A 27,022-nucleotide genomic window follows, 5' to 3' on the forward strand; every position below is an offset into this window, starting at 1 on the left:
AAACAATATCTGTAAACTTGCCTTTTGGTGTTGTACATGTTAAAAGAAAAAGAAAAAACAGAAAGAGCTAGAAGATTTTTGAAGGTGGAGTGGATAGATTTTTGAAGTTCAGTCAGATGTTGGTTGAGAAGGCAAGTAGATCCCAAGATCTGGCTTCTGGTTCTAAATTCTTTCTTTCTTTCTTTCTGTCCTTGTTTTTTTTTTTTTTTTGGAGAAAATTTATGATTTTAAATTCAAATCCATGATAGTTAGCTGTGCAGCCCCGTAGAAAGTATCCGTTCTGGAGCTGAATATTCCCGAGTTAAGATTGCTCTAGACCCACATAAGTTATTGGCTGAATCACTGGAAAAAACTAAAAAAGGCGTCAAGTAGTATTAGAAATTTAAAGAGACGCACATGCAAAATCTTCTAGTCGTTTACCTAACATTATTTTTGACAATTTTGAGTCCTGTCCAGCAAGCCTCAGCTGCCATGCGCCCATTTAAGACATGCAAGAATTAGCAAGTTTATTTTCCAGCAATAAGGAGAAAGAAAGATACCAACAGAGAGGTAAAGAGAAGCCAAAAAGACCATTCTCTTGTACTTTCTGCCAGTACCATGTGATCAAATTAGGGATCATCTGACATGATTGCCTTGCCTCCACATAATACAATGAGCAGCTAATTAGTCCCTTTCAGTGTACATATAATGTTCTTTGAAAAGATCACCGTGCTACAAAATAGAATAAAAAAAAATATGGTAGTTGGTGTTTCAGCAAACTAGCTAACAAAGGCACATATCCTATGTTTAGTCTCTTCCGTAAACCTCTTTTGCACAACCATTGTGGGTTCCACTTAATGTTGTTGATGGATAACATAAGTGATGCTGAATAACTAACCTAGCTTTGACTGTCCATTCAATAAGAGATAATTCTCAGAATTCAGTCTCAACTGACTAAGCATTTTTCACATCACATGTCGCAAAATTATTCTACATATCTGACCATTCACATTTCAATTTTAGTTTGGTTTGATTACACCTTGCTCTGCCAAATCCAACTTCGACTAATTTGTGACCAGACTTCTCTCTGAGGTTATCTACTCACCGTATATAACAACAGAAACCAAAGTAATAATGTGAAGCTTCAATTGAAACAAAATCCAACATTTGAAGACATCAACAACAATACCCAGAATTGAAGTGACTTTTAATCTCGTGACAAAATCCTACAAACATAAAATGATTTAACACTTGGAAATCCTTTAAAGAGTAAATTTTAGCCTCCCATTAACAGAAAAATGTTAGCTGGGAAGCCCCGTTGCAGTTTTTTTCTCTTGAAAAACCCGGATTCTAAAGACTCACCCTTAATAATAAAATGGAGTCGCAAAAGACAAGGCTTTACAAATTGAAACGAACAAGACAGCCTCATCAGCCTACAACTATGTCTCAGGCTGCATAAAATTAACAAACCACCCGACTAATAATTTATGCAGTAGTTGTAGTCTCCGATTTGTCAGTTTCCATTGGCTCTAAGGAAGCTTGGGGGACCTCACCAGTACCTGCTGGCGCATTTTCACCGGGGTCAGCACTACAGTTAGGGCTTGCATTCGAGTTAGCATTGGCATCTGCACCCTGTGGCTGAACATCATTTCCCTGGGTTGCAGGGGTTGGTGGTGATTCAGGTGTGGCTGGTTTAGCTGGTTTAGGTTTCGTCATTATTGGCCTGCAAAACCTGTTTAAGGCAAAATTTGAATCTCAATATCACAAGTACCATATATTAACATATATATACATATATAAAATAGTAAGGAGGAGAAAAAGAAAAAATAACTTTTAGGGTACAGAAATCTATAAATAAAACAAGAGGATACGAAACCTTAAGCAAGTGTAAGAGTGGTACCTGTCTAGTGCTTCAGCCTTCTTTCTCACATCAGCTGACAAGAGAACTGGAGTGGCATACTTTGGAAGTTGTTCCTGCTGCTGTTTTTTGTCTCTCAGCCAGGCCTCAGCTTCCACACACTCATTTAAGACCTACAATGCACCAAAAGGATTAGATATCAGCAATAAAGGTGTGTGTGTGTGTGTGTGTGAAAGAGAGAGAGAGAGAGACAGAGAGAGAGAGAGCCCTTACCTTTTGTTTTTCAGCGAGTTCAATGTGATCAAATTTGGGACCATTTGACATAGCTGCCTCCCTGTAACTATTAATACAGTAAGCAAGCTGATCAATGACAGTTCCCCTCTCAGCATACTCTCTGTAACGTTCTTCAATAGGATCCCCTTGCTGCAACAGTAAGAAAACTGTCAGATACACAACTTATACAGTCACCTGAAAAATTACAAGAAGAACAAATGTTTACCTTCTTAAGCTCTTCAAGCTTGGCGACATAGACACCCTTTGTTTCATCCTCCCCATCTTCATATAGCCAATCTTCCGTTTCCTGAAGCTTAGCAGTAAACTCTTCCTTCTCCGGAGCAGTGACAAAATCGTTGTATATATCAGTAAGCTGAAGACAAAGCATAATTAGTTTTAAGATCATAACAGCCAAAAAACAGTTCTTACAAATTAGTGACAACATTTTACCTTATTCCTCATGTCATAGACATAAGCCTCAACAGCATTCTTTTTATCCTTTGTTTCTTCCATAACCCTATCTTGCAAAGCCATTTCAAACTCTTTCTCTACTGCTTTTTGAACATCTGCAGGTAACATTGCACCATAAACCAACTCTGCCACAGGGACATTTGTTTTTTTCACCTTCTTCTTGGGAGCCTCAACCTATATGACAGGCAGAACAAAAAATGTAAACAACCAAACAAACCCAGAACTCAAGAAAAAGGCTATAAAAATATTCCATATTAACAACCATACCAAAATTTGGCAACCAGAAGTAGGCCTGCTTTAAATGCTACACCACCAATTCTGGCAATTCATGTATATAGTGGAAAAAAGAATCACTTACTTTAAAATCAGTCTCCATTTGCACAGGCTTGTCGCCTAATTCAGGAACACCATTTTCAACCCCTGCTGCATCAGCTGTACCCTTGGCATCTTGCATGTTAACATCTGTCTCATTGGCACTGGGGGCAGCAGTATTGTTAGGTGGTTCATCAGTCTCCATCTTAGTATCCTCTTTTGCTGACTCTTTTGAAACTGGAATTTCAACTTCTTCCTCTTCCAAGAGCTAAAAACACATAAAAATAGTCGGGAAAGAGCACAACAAATTCACCTTTCAGCTATAATTAAAAATTTTAGAAGTTAATACACAAATACTTACAGTTGCCGACTCAAGGGACACGATCCCATGCAAATTCAGACGAACTTTGACCTTCAATTTTGGTCGTTCACTTCTTATTGTTGGAAAAGGACCAATCTGCCATTTTACAAATGCCACAAAATTATTTCCCAAATCAGAAGGTTGAGCACGAAATTTTCGTACTGAACAATTTACTCTTATGCTGAAGTAAAAAACTAAAAGGCATGATAATTGGAGTTTGATTAAGGTTTGTGGATTAATTACCGTGTATGTACTGATCTTTGCCGGAACCTGCAAATCACTTACATCAGAATATTGAACATCAACACTGAAAGTACTCATCTTGTAGAATGTCACAGCCTTGACACTGGGTATAGGATTTCCCTTTGGCAAAACCAGTTGCTGTTGTTCTGCTCCTCCATTCTGAGCATCTGGAGCGGATCCTTTCCATGATAGTGAAATCAGGAAAGGGAAGCTCTCATTAACCTTCAAACCATACAAATTAAGTGGTGAGCTGTGTTCAAATACAGCAAGAACAAAAAAGCAAAAGGACCAAAAATGACAGTAGGACATGCAGCAACAAGAGAAACTGAAGTATGGAAGAGGTCCAAGGAAAAAATCTTGCATCATTCCCATCCTCAAGACAATAAAGAAAAATAACAGCTAGAAATCATACTACAATGCAATCAACTGCTTAGGTAATGACTTATAAATACGCTGCAGGGATAACACCCAACAGAAACAGCAAAATCATGATGATAACTTGGTAGAATATTACCTGGAACTCTCGAACCTTGAATGTGGGACTGAGAATTGCACATTGTAAAGCACAACCTCTTGCAACACATTCACTAGCATTCATTGTGCGCCTAGGCTCTTTACCAAAGAACTCTGTGAGGATTTTCAACATAGCAGGAACACGAGAGGCTGAGCCAACAACCTCAACCATATGAACATCCTCAACAGCAAGTCCAGCATCAGCAAGAGCCTTCTCTAACGGCCTCTTCACACGTTGCAAAATTGGAGCACTGATCTGCTCAAATTCCTCTCTCTTAATGAAACCCCTAACATCCTTCTCATCCATTAAGCACTCAATATTCAAAGGTGCCTCAGGATTGGCGCTAAGTACTTTCTTTAGCTTTTCACAAGCAGCTCGAAGCCTAATACAAGCCCTTGCATTCTGGAAGACATCAATTTTGTATTCCTCTTTAAATTTTGCAGCAAAATGCTGAAATAGAACTTCATCAAAATCCCTACCACCCAAGGAGCGGTCAAACGAATGAGCCAGTATCTTGAGTTGTCCCTTCTTGAAGCCAGCAATACAAACTTGCATGCTAGCATGCCCAATATCAACAAAGGCAACATTTAATTGGTCATTTTCAGGTAAATCAGTCTTATAAATACCATATGCCAATGCTGTTGCTGTAGTTTCATGAATCAAGCGAAGAGGATGCAAGCCTGCAATTGTGGCTGCGTCTAAAACTGCCCTTCTTTGAAGATCAGTGAAATATACGGGAATTCCAATGCAGCAATCCACCACTGCAGCGTTCAGATTCTTCTCCGCTATGCTTTTCAAATTTGACAAAACCATTCCCAAGACTTGGGTTGGGGTAAAAGTTCTCATTTCACCTACATAACGAGCATGAATCAAAGGATATCCATCAGGACCCTCAGTGACATTGAAGGGCAAGGACTTGAGATCCCTTTGCAACTCAGGATCAGAGAATTGATGGCCAATCAACCGCTTTATCTGAGAAATTGAATTTTTAGGGTTCATTGTAGAAGATGCTGCACCTGCAGTACCGATGAATCTCTGCTTCTCCCCAAAGCATACAATAGCCGGAGTTTCACGCTTTGATTCATCATTAAGCACGACATCAATCCCTCTCTGCCTTGCAACAGCAACAATGCAGCTCTCGTTGCCAAAATCAAACCCGACAACGCTCATCTTCAAAACAAATTACACCAATTTACTTAATAATTTAAAACGATCTGCACTTAAAAAAAAAAGAATAGCTATAATATTATAAATAAATATTAAAGCAACATGATATTAGAAATCCAGACATGGCATCACCATAATCACACGTTTAATAAGTAACAAATTACCAAATCAATATCAATCACAGTGATATAATACATTCTCATTTACTATGAGCAAAAATTTGCTGCTCAAGATTCCATGTAACTTCCATGGACTTGAACTCATAGGATCATTACTCTTTAATACTCTAACTGCCATAACAAGATTCAATTAACATTTCCCTTCTTTTTTTCTCTCATTTAAAGAACTCTAGTTGAGCTGATTATTTGCATTAGAATACACACCATTCGATGGGCATAACAGTCAGTGGCATGGGCTTACCTCGTGCAAGCAGAGACACAAGTACATTTGAAGTTAATCAAACATTTTAGTTTAAAAAAATTAAGTAGTTCTACACACATTAATCAAACAATTAGAAACATATTCTAAAATCTTTTAAAATCAGATTCCAACTCAAAAAGAACAGTCCTTTGCATAACTAGCAATGACAAATCGAAATCGAATTCAAATCAAACTAAAGCAACTAATTTTAACTAAATCTCCAACGAAAAAAGGTTGAATCCAAAGAACATTTGCAAAAAAAAAAAAAAAAAACCTTAAAATAAGCTAATTTTACACATAAAAGAATAAAAAAAATTAGAAATCAAATAAGAAAACTACTTCCATCTGAATCAATAGAACCATCAAAATCTAAAGAGAAAGAAACTCGATACAAAAAGCATCGAGCGGAAAAAAAATCGACCGATGCAACAAATCTAGAGCAAAAACTAAACAGATCTACAAATTCCAGATGGAGAAATAAACGCAACAACAAAAAAAATAAAATAAAACAATCGACAAAATTGTAAAGAGCGAAGGCCGGCGATCGTACCTTTTTACGAAAGAATTAAAAGAGAGAGTGAAGAGAGAGCCAAAGACGTTCAGAAACACCTCTCTTTTTTTTTTTTCGGGTTTTTTTTTTATGTTGGCGCAAGAGGGAGAGTACGAAAATATCCTTACGAAGCGAAACGAAGTTTGGGGGCCTTTTATAAAGGCTGGTTTGTGTGGAATTTTCGATTTCTTTTTACACTTTTTTTTAATTATTAATAATCGATGATATATTGTTTTGTTTTTTAATTTATATTTTAGTTCTGCGGTAGTCCCTGGGGTCGTGCGGTCCTAGAGATGTCTAGATGTACCATGGCTTCCAGAAAGATCTATTGAAGGAAAAATATTTGGAATTCTTTATTTTTTTTTTTAATTCAAGAATGCTTATGAATTATATAAATATTTAATATAATATCTAGATTTAAAAAATTTTAATATAATATTTAAATTATAATTTTATTAATTAATGTAATATTTATTTTAATATAATTAATTTCAAAGATATATTATGTATAAATAATTCTTCAAATTTTACATTAATTAATAAATTTAAGATTTAAATATTATATTAAAAATTTTTAAAATTTAAATAACATATTAAATAAATAATATTTTATTATAACTCATTAATCATTTGTAACGTTAATATAATAAAGTGATGGGCCGTTGGATCTAATAAAGTGATGGGTTGTTGGTGGGCTCATGCGTTGGACTCTCGGGTTTTGGGAAATGGACTTACGAGAATTGGTCCAATTTTATGATGACTCATGACTGCGTTCCTTTTCAACTCTTTTTTTTTTTTTTTAATTTTTTTATAGTAATTGGCTTAAGAGAAAAAAAAATGCAATGATATTTCTTATAACCAACTAAAAAAAAATAAACATGTAATTAGAAATTTCGGGAGCTAAGTTCGTAAAGTTTGTTACTTAAAAGCTCGATATACTTGTGGAGAAACTACCATTCATAAACGGAAATTTAAAAAATAGAAAAACCAAACATGTAAACATATTTGACAAGTCATGAATTACACTTTGATTAGTTTTAAATTAAAATTTTAACATTTTACTGATAAATCACATAATTATCAACAACATATTGTGTACTTTGAGAAGACTTGCGTAGTTGTATGTATGAAGTGAATTAAATCAATTTCTCATGCTACTTTTAAATATTTCTTTTTATTTTGAAAAAAAAAAATCTCAGTCCAATTCTTTTTAAAGGAACTTATAGTTTTGAGATAGGAAAAAAGTTAATTACATGTATTAAAGTTAAAATTTTGAACTTACTAAATAATAATAAGGAAATGATAAATAATAAGGAAAGAAAACTCTTTTTATCAACTGAACTAATCCGGAGGATACATACACACTTATATAGCATAAAAATCACTAACCCTAGGATATATAAGATTTGAGTCACTAAATGAAATAGTCTTCCAATTACTTTTCATCATTATTGTCACTTTTAACTTTTTTTCCCATAAAAATCACGTTAATGTAAAACATATTAGAAAGTTATGGTACAGTCAATTTGATGCATAATTTTTCAAAGATAGTGAATTTTCTGGACTTGGAAATGAGGAACTGATCAGCTAGGCAATGGTCCAACAAAGCGGCCAAGCGTGCAGGCGCATTAACTGAATCGTGCCAAGTACTGAAATACTGAAATGCTAACCCTTTACCAAAGAGAAAAAAATGCTTTCCTCCCCATTTGTTTTACATTAATTAGTATTAGAGTTGTGCCCGTACTACGTAGCAGTGTTGTTTTTTGCGAAAATGTATAATATATGTTAATATTAATGTTCATATATGTTTTCATAATAAAAGACACATGCAATAGCACAATAAAAATTGTCTTAAACTGTTAGAAAGGATCACAAAGCAATTAATTACATATTGCAAACTAATGTCTAGAAACTTTACCTCTTTATAATAAAAAATTTAGAAGTAATTTTAATATAATTTAGAGGTGCAATGCACATAATATATTTTAGACACTTTTATTAGTGTTATAGCACTAAAAAAAAAAAAAAAAAAAGAAAAAATTCTTTGGTTAACTTAATGCTTAGAATATGAGTTATTTTGTAGTATCATAATTAGGTATATTATTATTGTATTTTCCAAGGATCCTTTATGATTGAAAATAATAAAAATATTATTTAAAAATGTTATACATTGCCTATGATATCATAGATGACATCTAACACTCGTGGTAAATCTTCAAAATTCTCCTTTGTGTAGTCAACAGCTAAGGCAGCAACTAAGCTTTTCAATAACTCAAGTTTTCTAACATTTGACATGAGTGCAACTTCTCTCTATAGTAATAAAATTAAGCAGGCATAACTATAAAATTCTAAATATTTATCACACTAAAAATAGAGAAGAAACAATCAAACCAATGAAAAATAAAGAAAAAGAATAATAGTTGATAATGTAAAATGTATGTTCATTCAAGTATTATTCGGATAGCTGCACTGCTAGATTATGATCCAACATGAGTCTATTGTTGATGAACGGTTCATGCTATTCAATCTTATTTTAAATCCAATCTCAAGTGATGTTGTTTTAATTAAATCATATTGATCTATATTGTTCAGAAAATAAATAAGAGCTAAATTACACGTTATGCAACCACATTATGAACAGAACAAAAAATAATAACATCCATAAAAAAAAATACGCTACGCAACCAAAAAGTTTGTATCACACAACAAACAGACTGAAAAAGCAAAAGAAAAAAAAAAATCAACTTTGGAAAGCATGCAGTGATGAGAATATTCATTTGTCAAGCCATACCAAAGAAGCAAGAATCCAAAAATACCATCAATTGTAGTACACAGAAGCTTTAATACTGACCTGAAATGAATAACAGAATTTATCTGCAATTATGACAGAAAAAAAGAAAGATGAAGATAACTTAATTAGCCATTGATCAAAATTAACTTGTAATTCATGGAGATTAATCAGTCTGTAATATACCCACTAATGCAAAATAAGAAGTGCCAAAAGTTAACACCAGCTACACTCAATCCTAAATGCAAAACGAATTAGATCAAAATTTAAAATAATGTCTGATTAACCATTGGTGCCTTAGAATTACATCTAATCTTAATACATATATACCTTTCTCATTCAATCAAGAATGATAGCTGTATGTGCTAAAGTAACATAAATGTAACTATTAAATGGAGTGAAAAGTATGGAAACAATGGATTAAATAGAAGGTTCAAACAGCATCAAAGTTCGGACGTACTGTTTTATAATGTAAACAGTAGAGCATTCAGAATAACATTTTTGTTACTTAAAAATAAAGCATGAGACCATTTGTTATCTGCAGCTCAAAATTTATAGACATTCTCTCTATTCCTTAGGGAAATTAAAGAAGAAAGGTTAATTAGAGGCAATTTAATTATCATATCATTATTGCTGTTCATGTGGCCTGCGTAGGCAGAAGCACTCCTTGCAGCTCAACACTGAATCCATTCATCTTTTTATTGATGTTTTGATTGTTTTCCAGGTTCCATCCAACAAAATCATCTTTTTTTTTTTGGGCAAAACTTGTCAAAATTGGTTGAAATCTCCGTTAAATTAACCTCACTTTCTCTCCATGCAACACTTCTTCTGCATTATGTGGAAGTCAGGAAGATAGTAATTAAGTAACATAAAGATAGAAAACTTTATGAAACATAAACTAACTAATGGAATTATATAACAAAGACCGACACAAATACTGACTTGTACTTGTTTAATTTGGTTTTTGGGTTTATTCAATGGATTTTAAATCCCGAGAATAATAAAACTGAAGTTTTCTTTTAAGCGTTGCCAAATTTTCTAGCAAGCCAAAGTAAATGAGTACTCAACAAAACCTTAATCCAAGTAATCCAATTTAACATTTAGCTCTCTATGGCTTAATTAAGATTCAAAGTCCATTTTTTTTTTCATGTTTTTTCAGTAATCAAACATAAAAATCAGAATGGACAAAGCATTGCTTCTATTTGAAAGCTCAAACAAAGGACCAGCTAAACTACATCAAAAACAGATGAAAAGCATACAAAAATTTGAAAGGAATTTTGAAAATAATATTAAAAAACCATTCACCTTTCTCGGCTAGTTTACTGATCGACGCAAGAACCGAAGTCAAGATGCTTGCTCTTGGTCCATCCACCAACTGCGAGGTCAGGTTGTACCCACTCAGGCCACCGCTGGGGTTTAGCATACACACACACTCTCTCTCTCTCTCTCTTTTCTTTAACAATTGGAAAGAGAAAGAGTTGGCTTCCCATCCATGGAGGAAGGGATAAACTCGCCCCCCGCTTGTCCAGGAAGGTCGAATGGTAAAGGAATGGCATTGGCTTTATCTTCCTCCTTTATTTTTTGGTTTTTTGGTCTTCCCAAGAAATTTTCCGAGCTTTATCTTTTCATTTTACGAATCATTTATGAAAATAAAATAAAATAATATAAAATTTACAAAAATAGCCGATCACAATATGACAATTGGCACAAAAATTGATGACCTTCAGCTATTCTTTAGAATTTTCTCTTAAATTTCCCTTATAATTTTTTTGGACGTTGTTAGTCTGTCCTATAATATATGATTGGGAGAGCTTTAATTGTCTTTATAGATATGTTTTTACCAAATAAAAAGGAACATGCCTTCCAAAACAGAGGTGTTTGTTGTAAAGAAAATTATAACATCAAGCCATTATCTAATTCATATTTATGTTATGGTGAATTTGATATTTGGTTTGAATGATAATCCATCATGTATGAACCAAATACCTTTAAAAGAATTACGGTTGGAACTTAAGATTTTTATTTTAATTTCTCCCATTCTTATCATTTGAATTATATATATAGAAAAGGTATTTACTTATATCAATGTAAATCTTTTTAGTTTTATATATTTTTTAATATTAATTTTAATAAATTCAAAAGATAAAATTAAATTATTTTTTTACTTATCTCTCTCATCTCTTAAATTTATTTAAATTAATAATTAAAAATATATAAAATTAAAAAATTTTATACTGATATAAATTGATTTTGCTCAACATATATACATCATTGATAACTTTTGAGAATTAAATCTTTATAGTATCATTTTTAATGTAATTAATAGAAATTATATTTTAAAACTTTGTAATGCTTATTTGCAATTTATTTTTATTTAAACTAGTACTTATCACTAACCTAAACGTGTATAAATATTAGATTAATACAATAAAGCTATATTCTTTCAGTTCCAAAAATAATTCAGTTTATACTATCTTGATACAATATCACAGTCTCAAGGCACCAATACTTTTTTCACTCCTATTTTGACTACTCAATCCTTTAACCATCCAAAAGTTTTGGCTAAAATTATATAAAAGAAGTCCCTGAATTTTATCACTTTATTTAGATAATCTCTCATTTTTTTTATTGCACCAAAATAAATCTTTAACTTTTATTTTGCATCCAAATAAATTTTTAAATTTTAATTTGTATTTAAATAAGTCTTTATATTTTAATTTATACCTAAATAAGTTTTAAAGATAAATCAATTTTTTATTTTAAATAAGGGTATATTTGGATAAAAAATCAAATAATAAAAACTTACTTAGATATAATAAAAATATAAAAATTTATTTACATAAAATAATTTAGGAACTCCTTTAGTATTTTAGCCAAAATTTTTCTTCCAAAATCAGAAGCCTTTGATTACTATTAATGATTCTGCTCAATTGCAAATCAAACTTAATTCTATTAGTAACCTTTCTTGGCAAGCACATTTTAATTTTCTTCTTCTTAGATATAGGTTTATTAGATCAGTGATTATCTTATCCTCGTAAAATGGAACCCAATCCTATACTAAGGATCGTTTATTAGCTACAATTTGGGTGATTGTTTAAATTAAGAAATAAAACAAAGAGCTACGCCCAAGCTACACTTGAAAGTCTATGGTTTCTGAGACATGGAAAGAATTTTCATGTGCAAATAGCCAAGTACATCAGCGTGCCAAATGCATAAAACACATAAATTTGTCCATATTAAAGTTCCTTTTAATTGAGTTCACATCCCACATTAAGAGCATAAAGCACGGTTGAATCGAAGGTGCCTTACAAAAATAAAAATTGAGTCAAGAAGTAACTCACACTTTTCTCGATCTTTTGGCTAAGATTAAGTGTAGTATTTGTTCTTATCAATATCTGATACATGAATCAATGATTCACAAGATATTAGATTAATTTTTTTAGAGGAAGAGCTTATTACAATCAATATTCTCCTGATCCTTAGAAGAAATCATATGGATTATTCTCAAAGAAATTTCTTCTTTTTAGAGCACAAATGACTTGCATTCTATTGAGTGGATACATAAATGGATGAATGAATGAATGCATAAATGACAAAGCTCTTTAATGAAAAGTGCGGAAATTGGGAAAGGAACAAAAATTATAAGCAAACCATAATTCACATATCTAAGTTCAAAAAGATAACATCATATCAACATAAAAAAAAACATTTTCCAAATAGAATAAATTCATAAAGCATTTTATTTTTCTAACCACCTCACTTGAAAACAAAAATCCCATCTATGTTCATCATCATGCCATCCCTTCTCATCGTTTCTAAATTTTTAACCCCATATTGTTGTTGGATTGAACCATTTGGATCAAAATATTTTAGGTACGGAGACTTTAAAGGCTCTAAAGGCATGAGACAACAAGGTGTCTTTCAAAAAGATGAGAAAAAAGTTTTTCATATGAAATGAGGATATGATCTAACTGTTTCTTTTTCTCAGGTAATTTTTGGGCAAAAGATTGACTAGGAATCCAAGAATTTGGTGATGGTGCTAAAGTTTAAAGTTGAGAAATTAGCTAAATAAGTGGTCGGAGAATGGCAGGTTGAAGATTTTGGCTCATATGTGGACTTATCAGAAATTGTATGAAGTTTTGGAGTTTGGTTCTAGATGTTTGGAGAGGAGGTCAAAAACATTCACGAGAAGGATTTGAATGCAAGTTCAAGTTTAAAACGATTAGTGAAGGTTGTATGAAACTTGGTAACTCTGTCTTGGAAATCAAATTCTGGAGCTCAAAATTTGGGTGGTCAAATCACTCATCTCTCTAATAATCTTGTTCAAACCTTCATTATTACTCGAACCACTGAATGCTTCAGTATGCTCAGAAAATGTATTGGGCCCAGTTCAAAACTCAATTCCTAATTTATATGCTACACAAAATATATTTATGAATGCTTGAATATGATAATGATGCAAAGATATATATATATATATATACACACATAAAAATGGAACAACCCAAAATATACAAATTGCCTTAACGATGAAAGTAGAATACACTAATTAAATTCCCAAAAAAATGATAAACTTTTATCCTAAATATCTTTTTTTTTCTTTTACCTTATCCTACTTTTTATTTGGACTTTTTGTTTGTATTTTTTTGCTTTTACTCTTTTTTCAACCCTAACTTTATTTACACTATTAGTACCTTTAAACACAAATTGTATCAAAGTGCCCCACCTATCCTAATTTGGATAATTTCTACAAAAGAAAATGACATAGCTTTTAACTTTCTAAATAATTTCTTACAAAAGGTTGACACTACTGATGGCTTCATGAAAACCCTTTTTTTGTTCTTTTTTTTTTTATGACTGACCTAAAACAAATACTCTCTTTTAAAACATAATGCCTATATAATATTTACAACAAAATTAAAAACTATACAAATAAAAATGAACCAATATTCCAAGATAAATAAATAATAGAAATAACAAAACAACCATATAATATAACAGAATACATACAGTGTCCTAATTTTTAAAAAATTTTTAAAAGGCGACATGGCTCTACCCTAAGTAAGCTTTCTATGGCTCACGATTTGTTGAGTCAAGATTTACTTATCTAAATGTTCTCAAATCAAACCTTACGTTATTGTCCATTACAAACTAATAAGACACACCAATTCTCACCCATTGTAGGCTACAAACGAAGAGGGTTCGATCTGAGTGGAAATATTTCGCTAGCAAATATGGAGGTCATCACCTCACGAGAGCATAGCTACTTAACTTCCTTTTAATAATGACAGAGCCTAGGTCTAGAGTTCATGCATATAAATGAATGTGCAAACAATATGCAAAACAATATATCAATTAAATAAAAAAAAATTACAAATAACAAAGCAAGATGACAATTAATCATGGAATTTATTTTTATATATTTTTAAAAAATTAAAACAAAGGGAATTAAATTAAATATCAAATAAAACTAATTAAATCCAAAATTTTCAATAGCGCATAATTAAAATTTTTGGCCTCACTCTCAAAATGTCCCTAGTAGAGTCATCAATCTATCATAATGTATTTATCTAGAGATTTGATCACTAGACACAAAAATTAAAAATCATAAAAAACACAAAAAGTCGTCACCAATCTTTTTTAATGTGTAATTAGCCACTCAAAAAATTTATCTTTTTAATAGAACAATAAAACAGGTTTAAAGTTTATTAAAACGATAATTTTGATCTATGAAAACAGAATTGGATTTTGGAGTCGGTTACACGTAGGGAGGGTTTAGCACTCACACAATGCTCATGAAATTAGTACCAATTAATCATGCGCTATTTATAATTTTAGACAAAAGTACTTTTATATGAAATTTAATAATAATTCCCTTTCCTTTTAAGAAATTAATTCAATTAAAAATTTTTATTTGGAAATACTAGAAAATCTATAAATTAAAGAAATATCTTAAAATTCTCTGACATAAAAGCATAATTCGAAGATATTTCTTTGTATCTATGATTTTCCACAACATTTTCTTGAAAATAAAAATAATATTCTTTGAAAATGATAACTATTGGTGCTTCTCCAACGTCTAGGCAAAGTGTAAAAAATTAAACTTCACATAATATTATTTATTTATTTATCATTGAAATCAATTTTTGAAAAAAGTTTTTTTATGTAATAAAAATGGAAAAGGCTATGGTTGACCATAAACAACAATAATTAAAATACATGCATATGCATAATGTGTGCGAGAAAATAATTATATATGCCAATGTGCTTTAAATGAAGTGGAGAATGAAATTTAAGATTAAGTCTTCAAATATGAAAAGATCACCTAGACTCTCCAACCTCTAGGCAAAGTTTGGATGCGACATTTTATATTTAAAATCTATTTTATATTTTTTTATTATTTATTTAATTTTATTATTTTAAAAACAAAATTATATGAAAATTCCTAATGAAATAAAATTTCTTAAATATCATATCATCTAGGTAATATTCGAGAATAAATTATTTCACAAAAGATTTTAACATAAATTCTTGAATTTTGGGATGGTCTCGGGTTTTTGAGTGAATGAGAGGCTTCACTTACAGTTTTAAACTATACGTAAGGTTTAGGGTTTTACTTAGGATTTAGGGTTTTGTTTAGGGTTTCATTTTAGGTTTAAGGTTTTCAAAATTCATAAGCCTTTCTAAATTTCCAATATCTAGGCAAATTTTAAAAGTAAGTTTGCTTTTTATGATTTTCAAAAATTAATATTTTATATTTATTTGGAACAAGTTTGTTTTACATAATTTTTAAAAATTAATTTTTAAATTTTATCCTTTCCATTAAACTTTATTATTTATTATTTATTTATTCTTATTATTTAATAATTTCTCAACATCTGGAAGAAATTATTTATTATTACTATTTTTTAAAATTTGATTTTTATTCCCCTAACATTTAGGCAGAGATTTAAAAATTTTATTGTTATTCTATTTTTATTTTCTATTTTTTTATAATTTATTATTTTTTAACTTTATATTTTTTAAAAAAATCTCTAATGAGCCAAGGACATAAATAATCAATCATGATATTTAGAATTTTCATGAACATAAAAGGAAATTCAAATTATCAAACCTTCGTATATTGAAGAAAAAATAAAACTTGGAATTCTTTCAACAACATACTTGCATAAAAAATAATAATAATAAAAATAAAAAATACCAAACTGGCACATGTAAATAAGAAATGAAGTTATCAGTCTTCCACAAACAGTTCATCAAAAACATAACAGAGCCTACAAATAATCTAGAAATTAAACATTTTCCTTAGTCTAAGCATGTGTTTTTGTCCTCCAAAGTGTATATGAAACAAACTACAAGTAGAAATGTAAAATGGAAAAGCTAAAACAAACTTCAAAGAAGAAATAACAGTAAAAAAAAAAAAAAAAGCAAAACATAAAACTCTGACACAAAGCCAAAGACCAAGATTTCCGTTATAAAAGGGGCACCGGCAGTGAACTTTCATAGTGGTAAAAAAAAGCTTGGTATGGTTCACAGATTCTTTTCAATCTTTAAAACTTTTATAAACCATTTTTCTTTATGCTTTAGTGTTGCTTGATTTCCAGTGAATGAAAGAAGCTTCCTTTCATTTTTTATGGATTTTCCTCTTCTTCTTTAGAAATTATACCAATAAACATCACATACAACCTAGGCAAGGAAGGACACTATGCAAGCTAGTACATGTAATAACCAAATCAAAGGAAAATAGAAGTAATGCAAAGAAAGAAAATGAGTGAAAGTATGAAACCTATTTTAGAATTAAAACCATGACAGATTACCTACCTTTTTCCTTGCTGTTTTTGTTGGGAAAAAATAACACCCACGCGCAGCAACCACACACAAAATAACAAGCTCAAATCAAGAATAAAAATACACAAATATATTTGATTCGGCCCAACTCAAAATGGCCTACTCCAAACCAAATGCACTATCAAATAAATCTTTACAATTGTGAGACTTTTAGAATGAGAAAAGTCTCCTAAAACTCCTTACTCAAAACTTAACCCAAAACCCAATTACACCATTTAATAGCCTACTCACTTAGCTATTCTCTTGGTGTCTAACTCTTTGGGGTTACTAAACTAAAACCAAAGCATCTTATTTATAAGGGTGAAACCCTTTATACCTTTACTAAACTCCCGATGTGGGATACAAGACAAATTCAAACTTACTTAACTTTCGATGTGGGATTCTGAGATTCAAAGCAAATCCCAACAAATCCTCCCTTGACTTGAATCTCCAAACACTTCAACAGTATTTGCAAAGCTAACATGCTTACCTTTCTTTTTTTCTTTCATCACAGGCATTCCAGCAACTGAGCCTCCATCAAACATGTACAAGTGATTGACCTTATTCCCTTATAGGATCACACTATCATTCTTATACACTTTCAACTAATCATTACTACCATAAAATATGTACCCCGCGAAGCTAACTCATCCAAAGCAATCAAATTATAGTGACAATTTGGTACATACCTTACATGACGAAGTGTCCTAATAACACTATTGTGAGATCTAAGGCGAACACTCCCAATGCCTTGAATCTGCACCTTTTCTTTGTTAGCAACCACAATATCCCCATACTTTTCATTTTCATTCAACTCCACAAAGCAGCTCCTATCATTGCAAACATGAACTGTAGCAGCTGAATCTAAAACCCAACCTTTATCACTTTTCAAAGTTTGGGTCTCATCCACACAAGTTGTCAAAACAACATCATCATCATCAGACACGACAGCAGCAGTATCATTTTTTTATTCATCTGATTTCTTTTCATCATTCGCCCTTTTGAAAGCAGCCATATCCCTTCTCAGCTTCCTACAGCGTACTTGGATATGTCCCTTCTCACCACAATAATAACATTCTATATCACTGTAATCTCTGTCTCTTGACTTAGATCTCCATTTTGATCCATCAATTCTCTTTTGAGTCCTCCTTCGATTAAAACCCTCTATAGCTAGTGTACTCCCCCTAGGTGATGAGTTCTGAGCTCCCATAAACCTTTCATTCTCACGCAACAAGGCAGTCACATCATCCAACTTCAAAGTAGACCTGCCTACCAACACAGTCTGAACTAAAGGCCTATAAGACTTGGGCAAAGATGACAGTAAAATTAAAGCCTTCTCTTCATCTTTTAACTCATCAACAGAAATCGCTAGCAATTGAGAAACCAATTTATTAAACTCATTCAGGTGATTATGAAGACTCATACCTTCTTCCATCTTCAGAGAATACAGATCCATCTTCAAACATAATCTATTAATCAACGACTTCGAAGCATAAATACCTTCAAGTTTATCCCACAAACTCTTCGGAGTACTCTCAGTCAACACACTGTACTTTACTTCTGGAGCTAACGCCAATCTAATAGTACTAACAGCCTTCTTCTGAATCCTATTCCAATTAGCATCAGACATTCCCTCAGGTTTACTACTCTCTAATGCTTGATCCAACCCTTGTTGTACTAACAAATCTTAAATCGTACTTTGCCATAACATAAAATTACTCTTTCCATCAAATAACGGAATCTCAAACTTAGACATAGACATACCAGACATACTTTCTTTAGACATCTTCAAACACTGCTTCACGATCTCTTGGGCTCACGAACCTTAAACCTTTGCTTCACGATCTCTTGGGCCCACGAACCTTAAACCTCGAACCTCGAACCTTGAACCTCGCTCTGATACCACTTGTTGGGAAAAAACAACACCCACGCGCAGCAACCACACACAAAATAACAAGCTCAAATCAAAAATAAAAATACACAAATATATTTGGTTCGGCCCAACTCAAAATGGCCTACTCCAAACCAAATCCACTATCAAATAAATCTTTACAATTGTGAGACTTTTAGAATGAGAAAAGTCTCCTAAAACTCTTTACTCAAAACGTAACCCAAAACCCAATTACATCCTTTAATAGCCTACTCACTTAGCTATTCTCTTGGTGTCTAACTCTTTGGGGTTACTAAACTAAAACCAAAACATCTTATTTATAAGGGTGAAACCCTTTATACCTTTACTAAACTTCCGATGTGGGATACAAGACAAATTCAAACTTACTTAACTTTTGATGTGGGATTCTGAGATTCAAAGCAAATCCCAACAGTTTTTCCTTTTTTCTGCTGTTGAATTTCACGTCACTCTTGTTCTCCTTTCCGCTGCTTCTTGTTTGCTGTCAATTTTTTTTTTTGTCTGGTTCACGTCTGGCTCTCCTTTTTCTGCTTGTTTCTTATTTCTCTTTTTTCTGCTACCAGTTTTTACGCCATTTCTCACTGCCTTCACGTTCTTGTTATTTTTCTGCAGCCAGTTTTCTACTGCTACTATTTTCTGGTCAGTTTCCTTTTCTTTTCCAGCATGTCCACATGCGGCTTCTGCTACACTCTTTTTATTTTTTCTGCTTCTTCTTCCTTCTGTTCGCTATCGCTTCCTGCCTTTTTACTAATTTTCCTCTCCTTCCTCTTCTGCTTTTCTGTTTTTGCACTTCAGATTTTTCTACCACTTTCGCTTTTTCTACCACTTTCCTAGTTCTGCGAACGCCTGCCCAATACAATTTTGCGTTCTTCCTCTTTTGTTGCTGGCGTTCTGGTCTTTTGCTTCTCCGCCCAACTTCTTTTTATTTTTTTGCTTCCCCATTCTCCTCCCCTCTCACGAAAAAAACCTCCTTTTCTTTTTTTTTCGCTGCTCCCTTCCCTTTCTGCCGGTTTCCTTGCCAGTTTTTTGGCCCGCCACCTTCCTTCTACACGTTCCCTCTTTGCTCTCTAGTTTTCATTCCTCACGTCTTCTTGGTTCACCTCCCTTCCTTTCTTCGTTCAGTTTTTTTTCTATTTTTTTCCTCACATATCTCCCTTTTCACGCAATTTCCCCTCTTTTTTTTTAAACCGTACTTCCCTCTTCTGGGTTCTGCTCGCCTTTACCTCCCATGCACGTTTTTCATGCATGGTTTGCATCAATTCTTCAACATTTTTTTTTCATCCTTCTCCACGTTGTCAGCACCAATGCCTTGTAAGTTTTAGCAGTCCCTTCTTTCTCACGTGTTGAATGGTTTTCATGTCTCCTCTTCTCCTTTCACATGGACCCTCCTAGCCATTTTTTTAAAAAATTTTAACAAGGCCAAATGGGTGTTTTGGTTTTTTGGGTTATGGCATGTTATGGGCTTTTAATTGGGCTATATTTTATGGGCTCTTTATGACTTTATTTTGGTTAAGTATTTTATTTATTATTTATTTATTATATATTTTTATTTAATAATTAATTTTTATATTTATTATTATTTTAATTTTTTATTTTAATGGTCAACAATGAGCTATTATTAGGCTTTAAGAATGGGAATTATAGGATCTTTTATTAAGCCATTTTTAGGCATTCATTCAGGCCAATACAACGGGTCTCACTATAAAACTTATATTTAACCTCATATTAGAGCATTAAAAATGAACTGTTAATTCACATGAAAAAACTAATGATCGAAACCCAATTATAAAAATAAATTCAGATTAAAAAAATGAAATATCCCGAATAAAATTAAGTGTCTACAATTGGGACGTAACGTAAGTTAAGACTCGAGATTCTTAAAGAAAGGAATAGATAAGTGTTTAAGAGTGATTAACCAAATGATTATTTGAAAGATTCACTTTGGGGATTTATTCTTTTATTTTCTCATGCCTTCCACTCAATCATTCATTTTTTTTTTCTTTTGTTTTTTCCCCTTTATTTCTTTTTCTTTTTTCTCTTTTTTTTTTTATTTTCTTTTATTTTTTCCCTTTTCCCACATTCTTTCTTTCACTTTCTTTTTCTTTTTCTTTTCCTCTAAGTAGACTCAAAACTTTAAAAACTTTTTATCTAATATTTACCTTCAGCATATGGGGTTCCTCTTTGGATATTACCATATTTAAACCCTTGAACGCATCCCTTTTTGCCCCCCAGTGTGAAAAGTTATTCTAGATTAAGGTTCATTTTAAAAGAATTTTCATTAGGTTCAAAAGAGTAACAAAAGATAAATTTTTATATTTATGAAGGGATGATGAAATATGGCCATTTATTATCTTAAGGATAAGTCACTCAAATTTGAAAAGCAATTCTTTTTGGGAAAAAAGTTTGAAAGAATATCTTTTTTTTTTTTAAACTCTCAGGTTTTTTTTTTCATTGGTTTTTTCATGAATTTGTCGAGATTTTTTTATTTTTGGATTTATTTGAACGTGTCAGGTGCATGATGTCATAACCAAAATTTTCCTCTTTTTTATTTCTCTCTCTTTCTTTGCTTTTTTTATTTATTTTTTTCTCTCTTTTTTTTTCTTTGCATGCCTTCCACCACCATTCGAGAAAGATAGCATACATTGACAAGCCACCTCTGATGAAGGTAAATGTGAGAAAAAGGATTATGTGGAATGGACTTGATTAAAATGTCATGATATCCATGTTACTCTATAATAAGGGTTTATCACAATTCAGGTTGTCTTAAGAGCAATGAATACATTTTTTTTTTGGTCAATGTGTCTTAAGATACTGGACAAAGATAATTTTTGGGATAGATGAGTGAAAGGCCAGTATGTTTGGGGTCATTTTAAAGGATTTAGGTGGCTTTGATTTTAGAAATATCATAGCTTTGACATTTATCAAATTACAACATCTAAATTTTTAAGAAAAAATCATGTTTGCTTGATCTTCTTAGAATCCAAATTTTCTTTTTTGTTTTGAAATTATGTATCTCATTGTTCATTGCCTAAGAAAAGATCACCACCTTTGATATCACAGTATTATCAGACAAAGACAAGATTTCACAAATTTAGGTTCATGCATCTTAAGGGGTAATGATTGGTGAGTGAAAGTATTTGAATGATTTGAAAATGATGTGAAGGCATTTGGTGAGTTGATTTCTAATAGAGATCACCAATTATTTCGAGATTCATTTCATTTTTTATTACAAAAAACAAATTTCTTTTTTCTTTATTTTTTTCTTTTCTTTTTATTTTTCTTCTTTTTTCTCTTTTATTTTTCTTTTTCAAGGCACTTCTCTTCTTTTGAAAATTAATTATATGGGGCTATATTCAAAATTCAACAATTTAAAAAAAAAACAATCTTAAAAATCCAAACTTTTAAAAGAAATTAAAAACCTTAAATGATAATATTCACAAATTCATGAAACAATGCAATACATCATAACTAAATTTAAAGCCTATTCATTCAGTGCAAACATTTCAACCCTCAATGACACTAAAAAAATACTAATCTTGGGTACTTGCAAAGGATGTTGAAAATAGTCATGAGAAAGATTTGAATACAGGTTTTGATTTATGATAATTGGTGAGGGTTGTTTGAAACTTAGGGACCTTGTCTTGGAAATCATGTTCTAGAGTTCAATCGTTTATGTGGTTAAGTCATTCATTCCTTTCTTGAGCTTATTCCAATCTTCACTTGAGACATCGTGTGCATTTCAAGATCTTTTTGAAAGATGTTGGACTAGTAAAAACCAATAGGCCTTGATCTGATTCAATTGGAAGTAATGAAGACCTTTAGGGAGAAACAAACTTAACCCTACCAACACATTTAACCATTTATATCAATTGAGCAATTTATTATTTAATTTCTCGAAACTCATGCCCAAATTCCTCTTAATTCAACTCTAGTGCATTGATCCTTACTTCTAGTTAATCTCTCATTTTTGCCATTCTGATATCCACCAAAATAGATAGTTTATTTCAAGATTTAGATAAAAAAGTCTAAGTTTTTACCTTTATTGAATGTATGCCACAAAACAATTTCTATCTTACATGATACACAGAGCATGTTCATGAATACATTAACATGATGATGATGTAAAAAAATCTCATGAAATGCAAAGATATCTAAGACAATAGATTTTCATATGTACATGGCCCTAAATGATAAAAATTTTATTAGCCATGAATGTGTATATAAGAATGTAATGTCTCGTTGCCAAAGGTGTTAAGGTATGTTCATGTGAAATATGATACATGTTTTATAAACCCTTACTGTTCATGGATACACATGTATGGAATATAATGACATACTACATGAATAATGAAATGTATGCTTATGACTGATGGATCATATATATGTGAAATGCATTGACATATTATATGCATGAGATTTATTTATATAAAATGCAATACTTGTGTTATGCTGACCTAATGAGATTGACGCTACTTAAGATATGTAATAAGGTGGAGTGTATGTGCTACCTATTAAGATGTGCATAGGATGCATGTATCATTTATTACCATGTATAATAAAATGCAATGCATGTCCCATCTATTGAGATATGTATGAAATGGAATGCATATATTTGTAGACATTTAATTTTGTTTGGAACATTTTATCATTTTAACAAGAGCTCAATTTTGCAATTGGGCCCTGATCATAATTTTTTAGGCCTATTTCATTGTCATTTTTAAATGCTCTAGGATCAGCCCAATGTGGACCCCATAATGAGGCCCATTGCATAGGCCTAATTGAATACCTAAAATGGTCCAATAAAAAAAATCGTTTCAAAGCTCAAATAAAGCTCAATGTGAGCCATTAAAGATAACCCAAAATATGGCTTAATCAAAAATATATTTGGCCCAAATGGCTAAAGCCCATCACCAAAATAAAGTTAAAATAAAACAAACCCCAAGATCATTCCAAAATTCAAAAATTTATGTGAAAATCTTTTGTGAAAAATTTGTTCCTGAATGCCACCTAGATAATGAAGTATTTAGGAAATTTTATTTCATTAAGAATTTTCATAAAATTTCGTAATCTAAAATAATAAAATTCAAGAAAGAATAAAAAAAATAAAAAATGAGATTTTAAATATAAAAGTCACACCCAAACTCTACTTAAATGTTGGAGAATCCGGGTAGTTTTTTTATAATTAAAGACTCGATTCCAAAATTCACATCATTGCATAAGACACACATTTGCATTTATCTATTTTTAAATCATTATTTGCACTCATCATGCATATGTACATATTGTAATTATTGCTATTTATAATTTCATTTTTACTACATAAAAGTTTTTTTCAAAAATTGATTTCAAATAAAAATAAAATTAAAATAATATTTTGAAAAAGATTATTTTTTGTATTTTGCCTATATGTTAAAGAGTCACTAATAATTATCATTTGCAAAAGATGTTATTTTATTTTGAAAGGAATGTTATAGTGAATCTTAGACAAAAAGGATTATTAATGAATTCTGCCTATATGTTAGAAAAATTTAAGGTATTTCTTTAATCCAAAGATTTTCACAATATTTGTAAATATAGATTTTATTTTTTTTAAAAAAAGAGAATTATTATTAAATTTGTAAACTGAAACCGATTATATTCAAAACCAAAGATAACGTATGATTAATTTATACCAATTTAAATGGGCAATGTGGGGGTGCTAATCCTTTCCTATACATAATCAACTCATAAGCCTAATTTTATTTTTGTAAACCAAAATTATCTTTTTAATAAACTTTAAATCTATTTTATTGTTTATTAAAAAGATAAAATTTTTTCATGGCCAATCACACCTTAAAAAAGATTGGTGGTGACTCTTTAATTTTTTTTCGATTTTAAATATTTACATCTAGTGATCCAGTTTCCAAACCGATATATTATGATAGCTTAATGACTTCATTAGGGAAATTTTGAGAGTCAGGCTAAACAAAAAAATTAATCATGTGTTATTAAAGGTTTTGAAATTAATTGCTTTTATTTTATATTTAATTTAATTCCTTTTATTTTAATTTTTGAAAATAAAAAAAAATATATAAAAATAAATAAATTTCATGTTAGTTATTATCTAGTTTTGATTTTGTTATTTGTAATTTATTTATTCTATTTTTATTGATATATTGTTTTGTACATTTTTACATATTCATTTACATACATGAGCTCTAGACTCAGAATCTGTCTTTATTAGGAGGAAGTGAAGTTGATACACTTTTGTGAAATCATAGCTTTCACATTTGCTAGCGAAATATTTTTACTCAAATCAAACATTTTTTGTTTGTAGCTTGTAATTGGTGAAGATTGGTGTGCCTTCTTAGTCTATAATGGACGATGACATAAAATTTGATCTAGAAACCTTTAGATGAATAAATCTCGACCCAGCATATCATGAGCCATAAGAAACCTACTTAGGATAGAGCATATTGCCTTTTAGAAAATCACCAAAAGTTAAGACAATATATATATTATATTGTATTATTTTGTTGTATTGTATCATTGCTGTGTTGTTTCTATTTTTTATTTATTTTGGTTTGTTGATTCATTTTGTTTCTATAGTCTTTAATTTTGTTGCATATATCATATAGGCATTACATTTTAAGAGGGGTATCTGTTTAGGTCGATCATCAGTAAAAGAAGCTCTCATTAAGCTATTAGTAGCATCAACCTCTTGTAGGACTTATTTGCAAGTTAAAAGCCAATCAAAAAGCACCTAAGAAAAATAAACAGACTGCTTAAGGGTGGGTTGGTCATATTTCTACACTTCCACAATTAGTGCATGTGGATTTGAGTCAAAGTGATATAGTTAAATAGGAAACTATATGGCAGTAGTGAGGAGTAGAAAAGAAGGAGACTTTCTTGAAAAAGTATTGGGATATGGCATTACTTATGTTAATAAAGATTAATAAGTCACTAGTTAAGACTATGATACAGTTTTGGGAGCCATCTTATCTATGCTTCATATTTAATAAAAAAGACTTAACCCCTATAATTGAAGAGTACTAGTCCCTACTCTATATAGAGTCTACCAGTCAAGACAAGATCTATTGGAAGGAGCAGAAGACTACCAGATATAGAAAGAAATTAACAAAAATCATGCAAATAGAGGTCAAGAAAATAGACAAGCACAAAAAGAAAAAGAATGGGATCGAGACAATTTCATCAGTGTTTCTGTTAGAGCATATAAAGAAACATCTTGATGATGAAGGCGAATTGGATTTGTTTGCTTTGGCCGTGTATGGGTTGATAATATTCCCTAACATACTAGGACATATAGAAGCATTAGTGGTTAACTTTTTTAAGCAATTGGATAAGGGCATAAATCTTTCATTGACCATATTAGCGGAGAGCATCAAATTGTTAAACTTTTATCGAATGAAGGATGAAAGACGATTCATAGGTTGTGCTCAATTGCTTTATGCTTAGATCATAAGTCACTTTTAGGGAAAAAAGAAGATATCATTTCGGCTTTTCTCCATCCATTTTATTATGATTAAAGAATTTGTTATCAAGGAATGACGAAGGGATTGGATAAAAAGACAACAGATGGCGTTCTTTCTTAACTTAATAGTGAAAATGTATGATGGAAGGCACCGTGGATGCTTCCCACAACCATTTTATACAATTGTGGGGATGAGTTGTGGGTACCATAGCTAGGAATATAAGGGGTAATAAGCTACATACCTCTCATGGTCCAGAGGCAATATCATTCTTGTTAGTGCATCCCTATGACTCATAGACTTTATTTGCTTATGTGTGATTATGGGGCACCCAGTTATATGAAAAAGGTCTAATAGGTCATCAAGACATGAAACCAAATTAATCGAATGAACTCAGCCAAATATACAAATAATGTTACAAAAGGTACCTTACATGAAAAATGAAAAAAGTTAATAAAGTTAGGCCCTTACCAGTAAATGTTTTAGATTAGTTGCCTATCCTTACATTAGAGCTTGTATTGTTTGCTTTTCGCCTAGTGAGAATTCAAGATTGAAAGGAAGAAGATAGAGAAAGAAAAAATGGCAATGATAGATTAGGTCAACCAATTAAGGTATAATTTGATGATGAAAGATGATGCATTACAAAAGTTAGCCAAGGAACAAAAAATGTTGAAAAGGGATTTACAAGATCTTAACTAAAAGAATAAAATATTGATGATAGACATTGGACCTTTAAAGGGATCCAATAGAGAAGCAAAAGAATTGAGAAAAATGGTGGAGTCCTATAAAAACAGAGCCTAAGAAAACAAGGAAGCAGTCTTTGTACTCACCAAAGAGCAGCAAACATGGAAAGATAAGTTTTTTGGAGTCTCTACAAAGGT

General features: G+C 31.3%; 1 protein-coding gene and 1 pseudogene across 6 annotated transcripts; one reads left to right on the forward strand and one right to left on the reverse strand.

Annotated features, from left to right (window-relative positions):
• Window positions 1-1,108: 1,108 nt before the first annotated feature.
• On the reverse strand, window positions 1,109-10,467 carry LOC111281230 (heat shock 70 kDa protein 15-like). 6 transcript variants are annotated; one of them, XM_089757115.1, is made up of 12 exons: window positions 10,242-10,467; window positions 9,000-9,022; window positions 5,028-5,181; window positions 4,012-4,862; window positions 3,498-3,719; window positions 3,255-3,350; window positions 2,940-3,161; window positions 2,561-2,755; window positions 2,337-2,483; window positions 2,111-2,260; window positions 1,880-2,010; window positions 1,109-1,711 (listed from the first exon to the last, which is right to left on the reverse strand). In XM_089757115.1, the coding sequence occupies exons 1-12, from the start codon at window positions 10,357-10,359 to the stop codon at window positions 1,465-1,467; spliced, it is 2,556 nt and encodes an 851-aa protein (XP_089613241.1). In that variant the 5' UTR covers window positions 10,360-10,467; the 3' UTR covers window positions 1,109-1,464. The 6 variants fall into 6 exon arrangements, with proteins under 6 accessions (XP_089613241.1, XP_089613243.1, XP_089613242.1 ...); XM_089757117.1 differs by lacking the exons at window positions 9,000-9,022; window positions 10,242-10,467 and adding an exon at window positions 6,149-6,210; XM_089757116.1 differs by lacking the exons at window positions 9,000-9,022; window positions 10,242-10,467 and adding an exon at window positions 6,149-6,210 and having other exon boundaries at window positions 5,028-5,225.
• Window positions 10,468-12,275: 1,808 nt separating this feature from the next.
• Window positions 12,276-12,392, forward strand: LOC149510712 (U2 spliceosomal RNA; annotated as a pseudogene).
• The last annotated feature ends 14,630 nt before the right edge of the window (window positions 12,393-27,022 follow it).

Source organism: Durio zibethinus, chromosome 28 (assembly GCF_047325235.1).
Source record: "Durio zibethinus cultivar Kanyao isolate XHJ-2024 chromosome 28, ASM4732523v1, whole genome shotgun sequence".
Classification (NCBI taxonomy): Eukaryota; Viridiplantae; Streptophyta; class Magnoliopsida; order Malvales; family Malvaceae; genus Durio; species Durio zibethinus.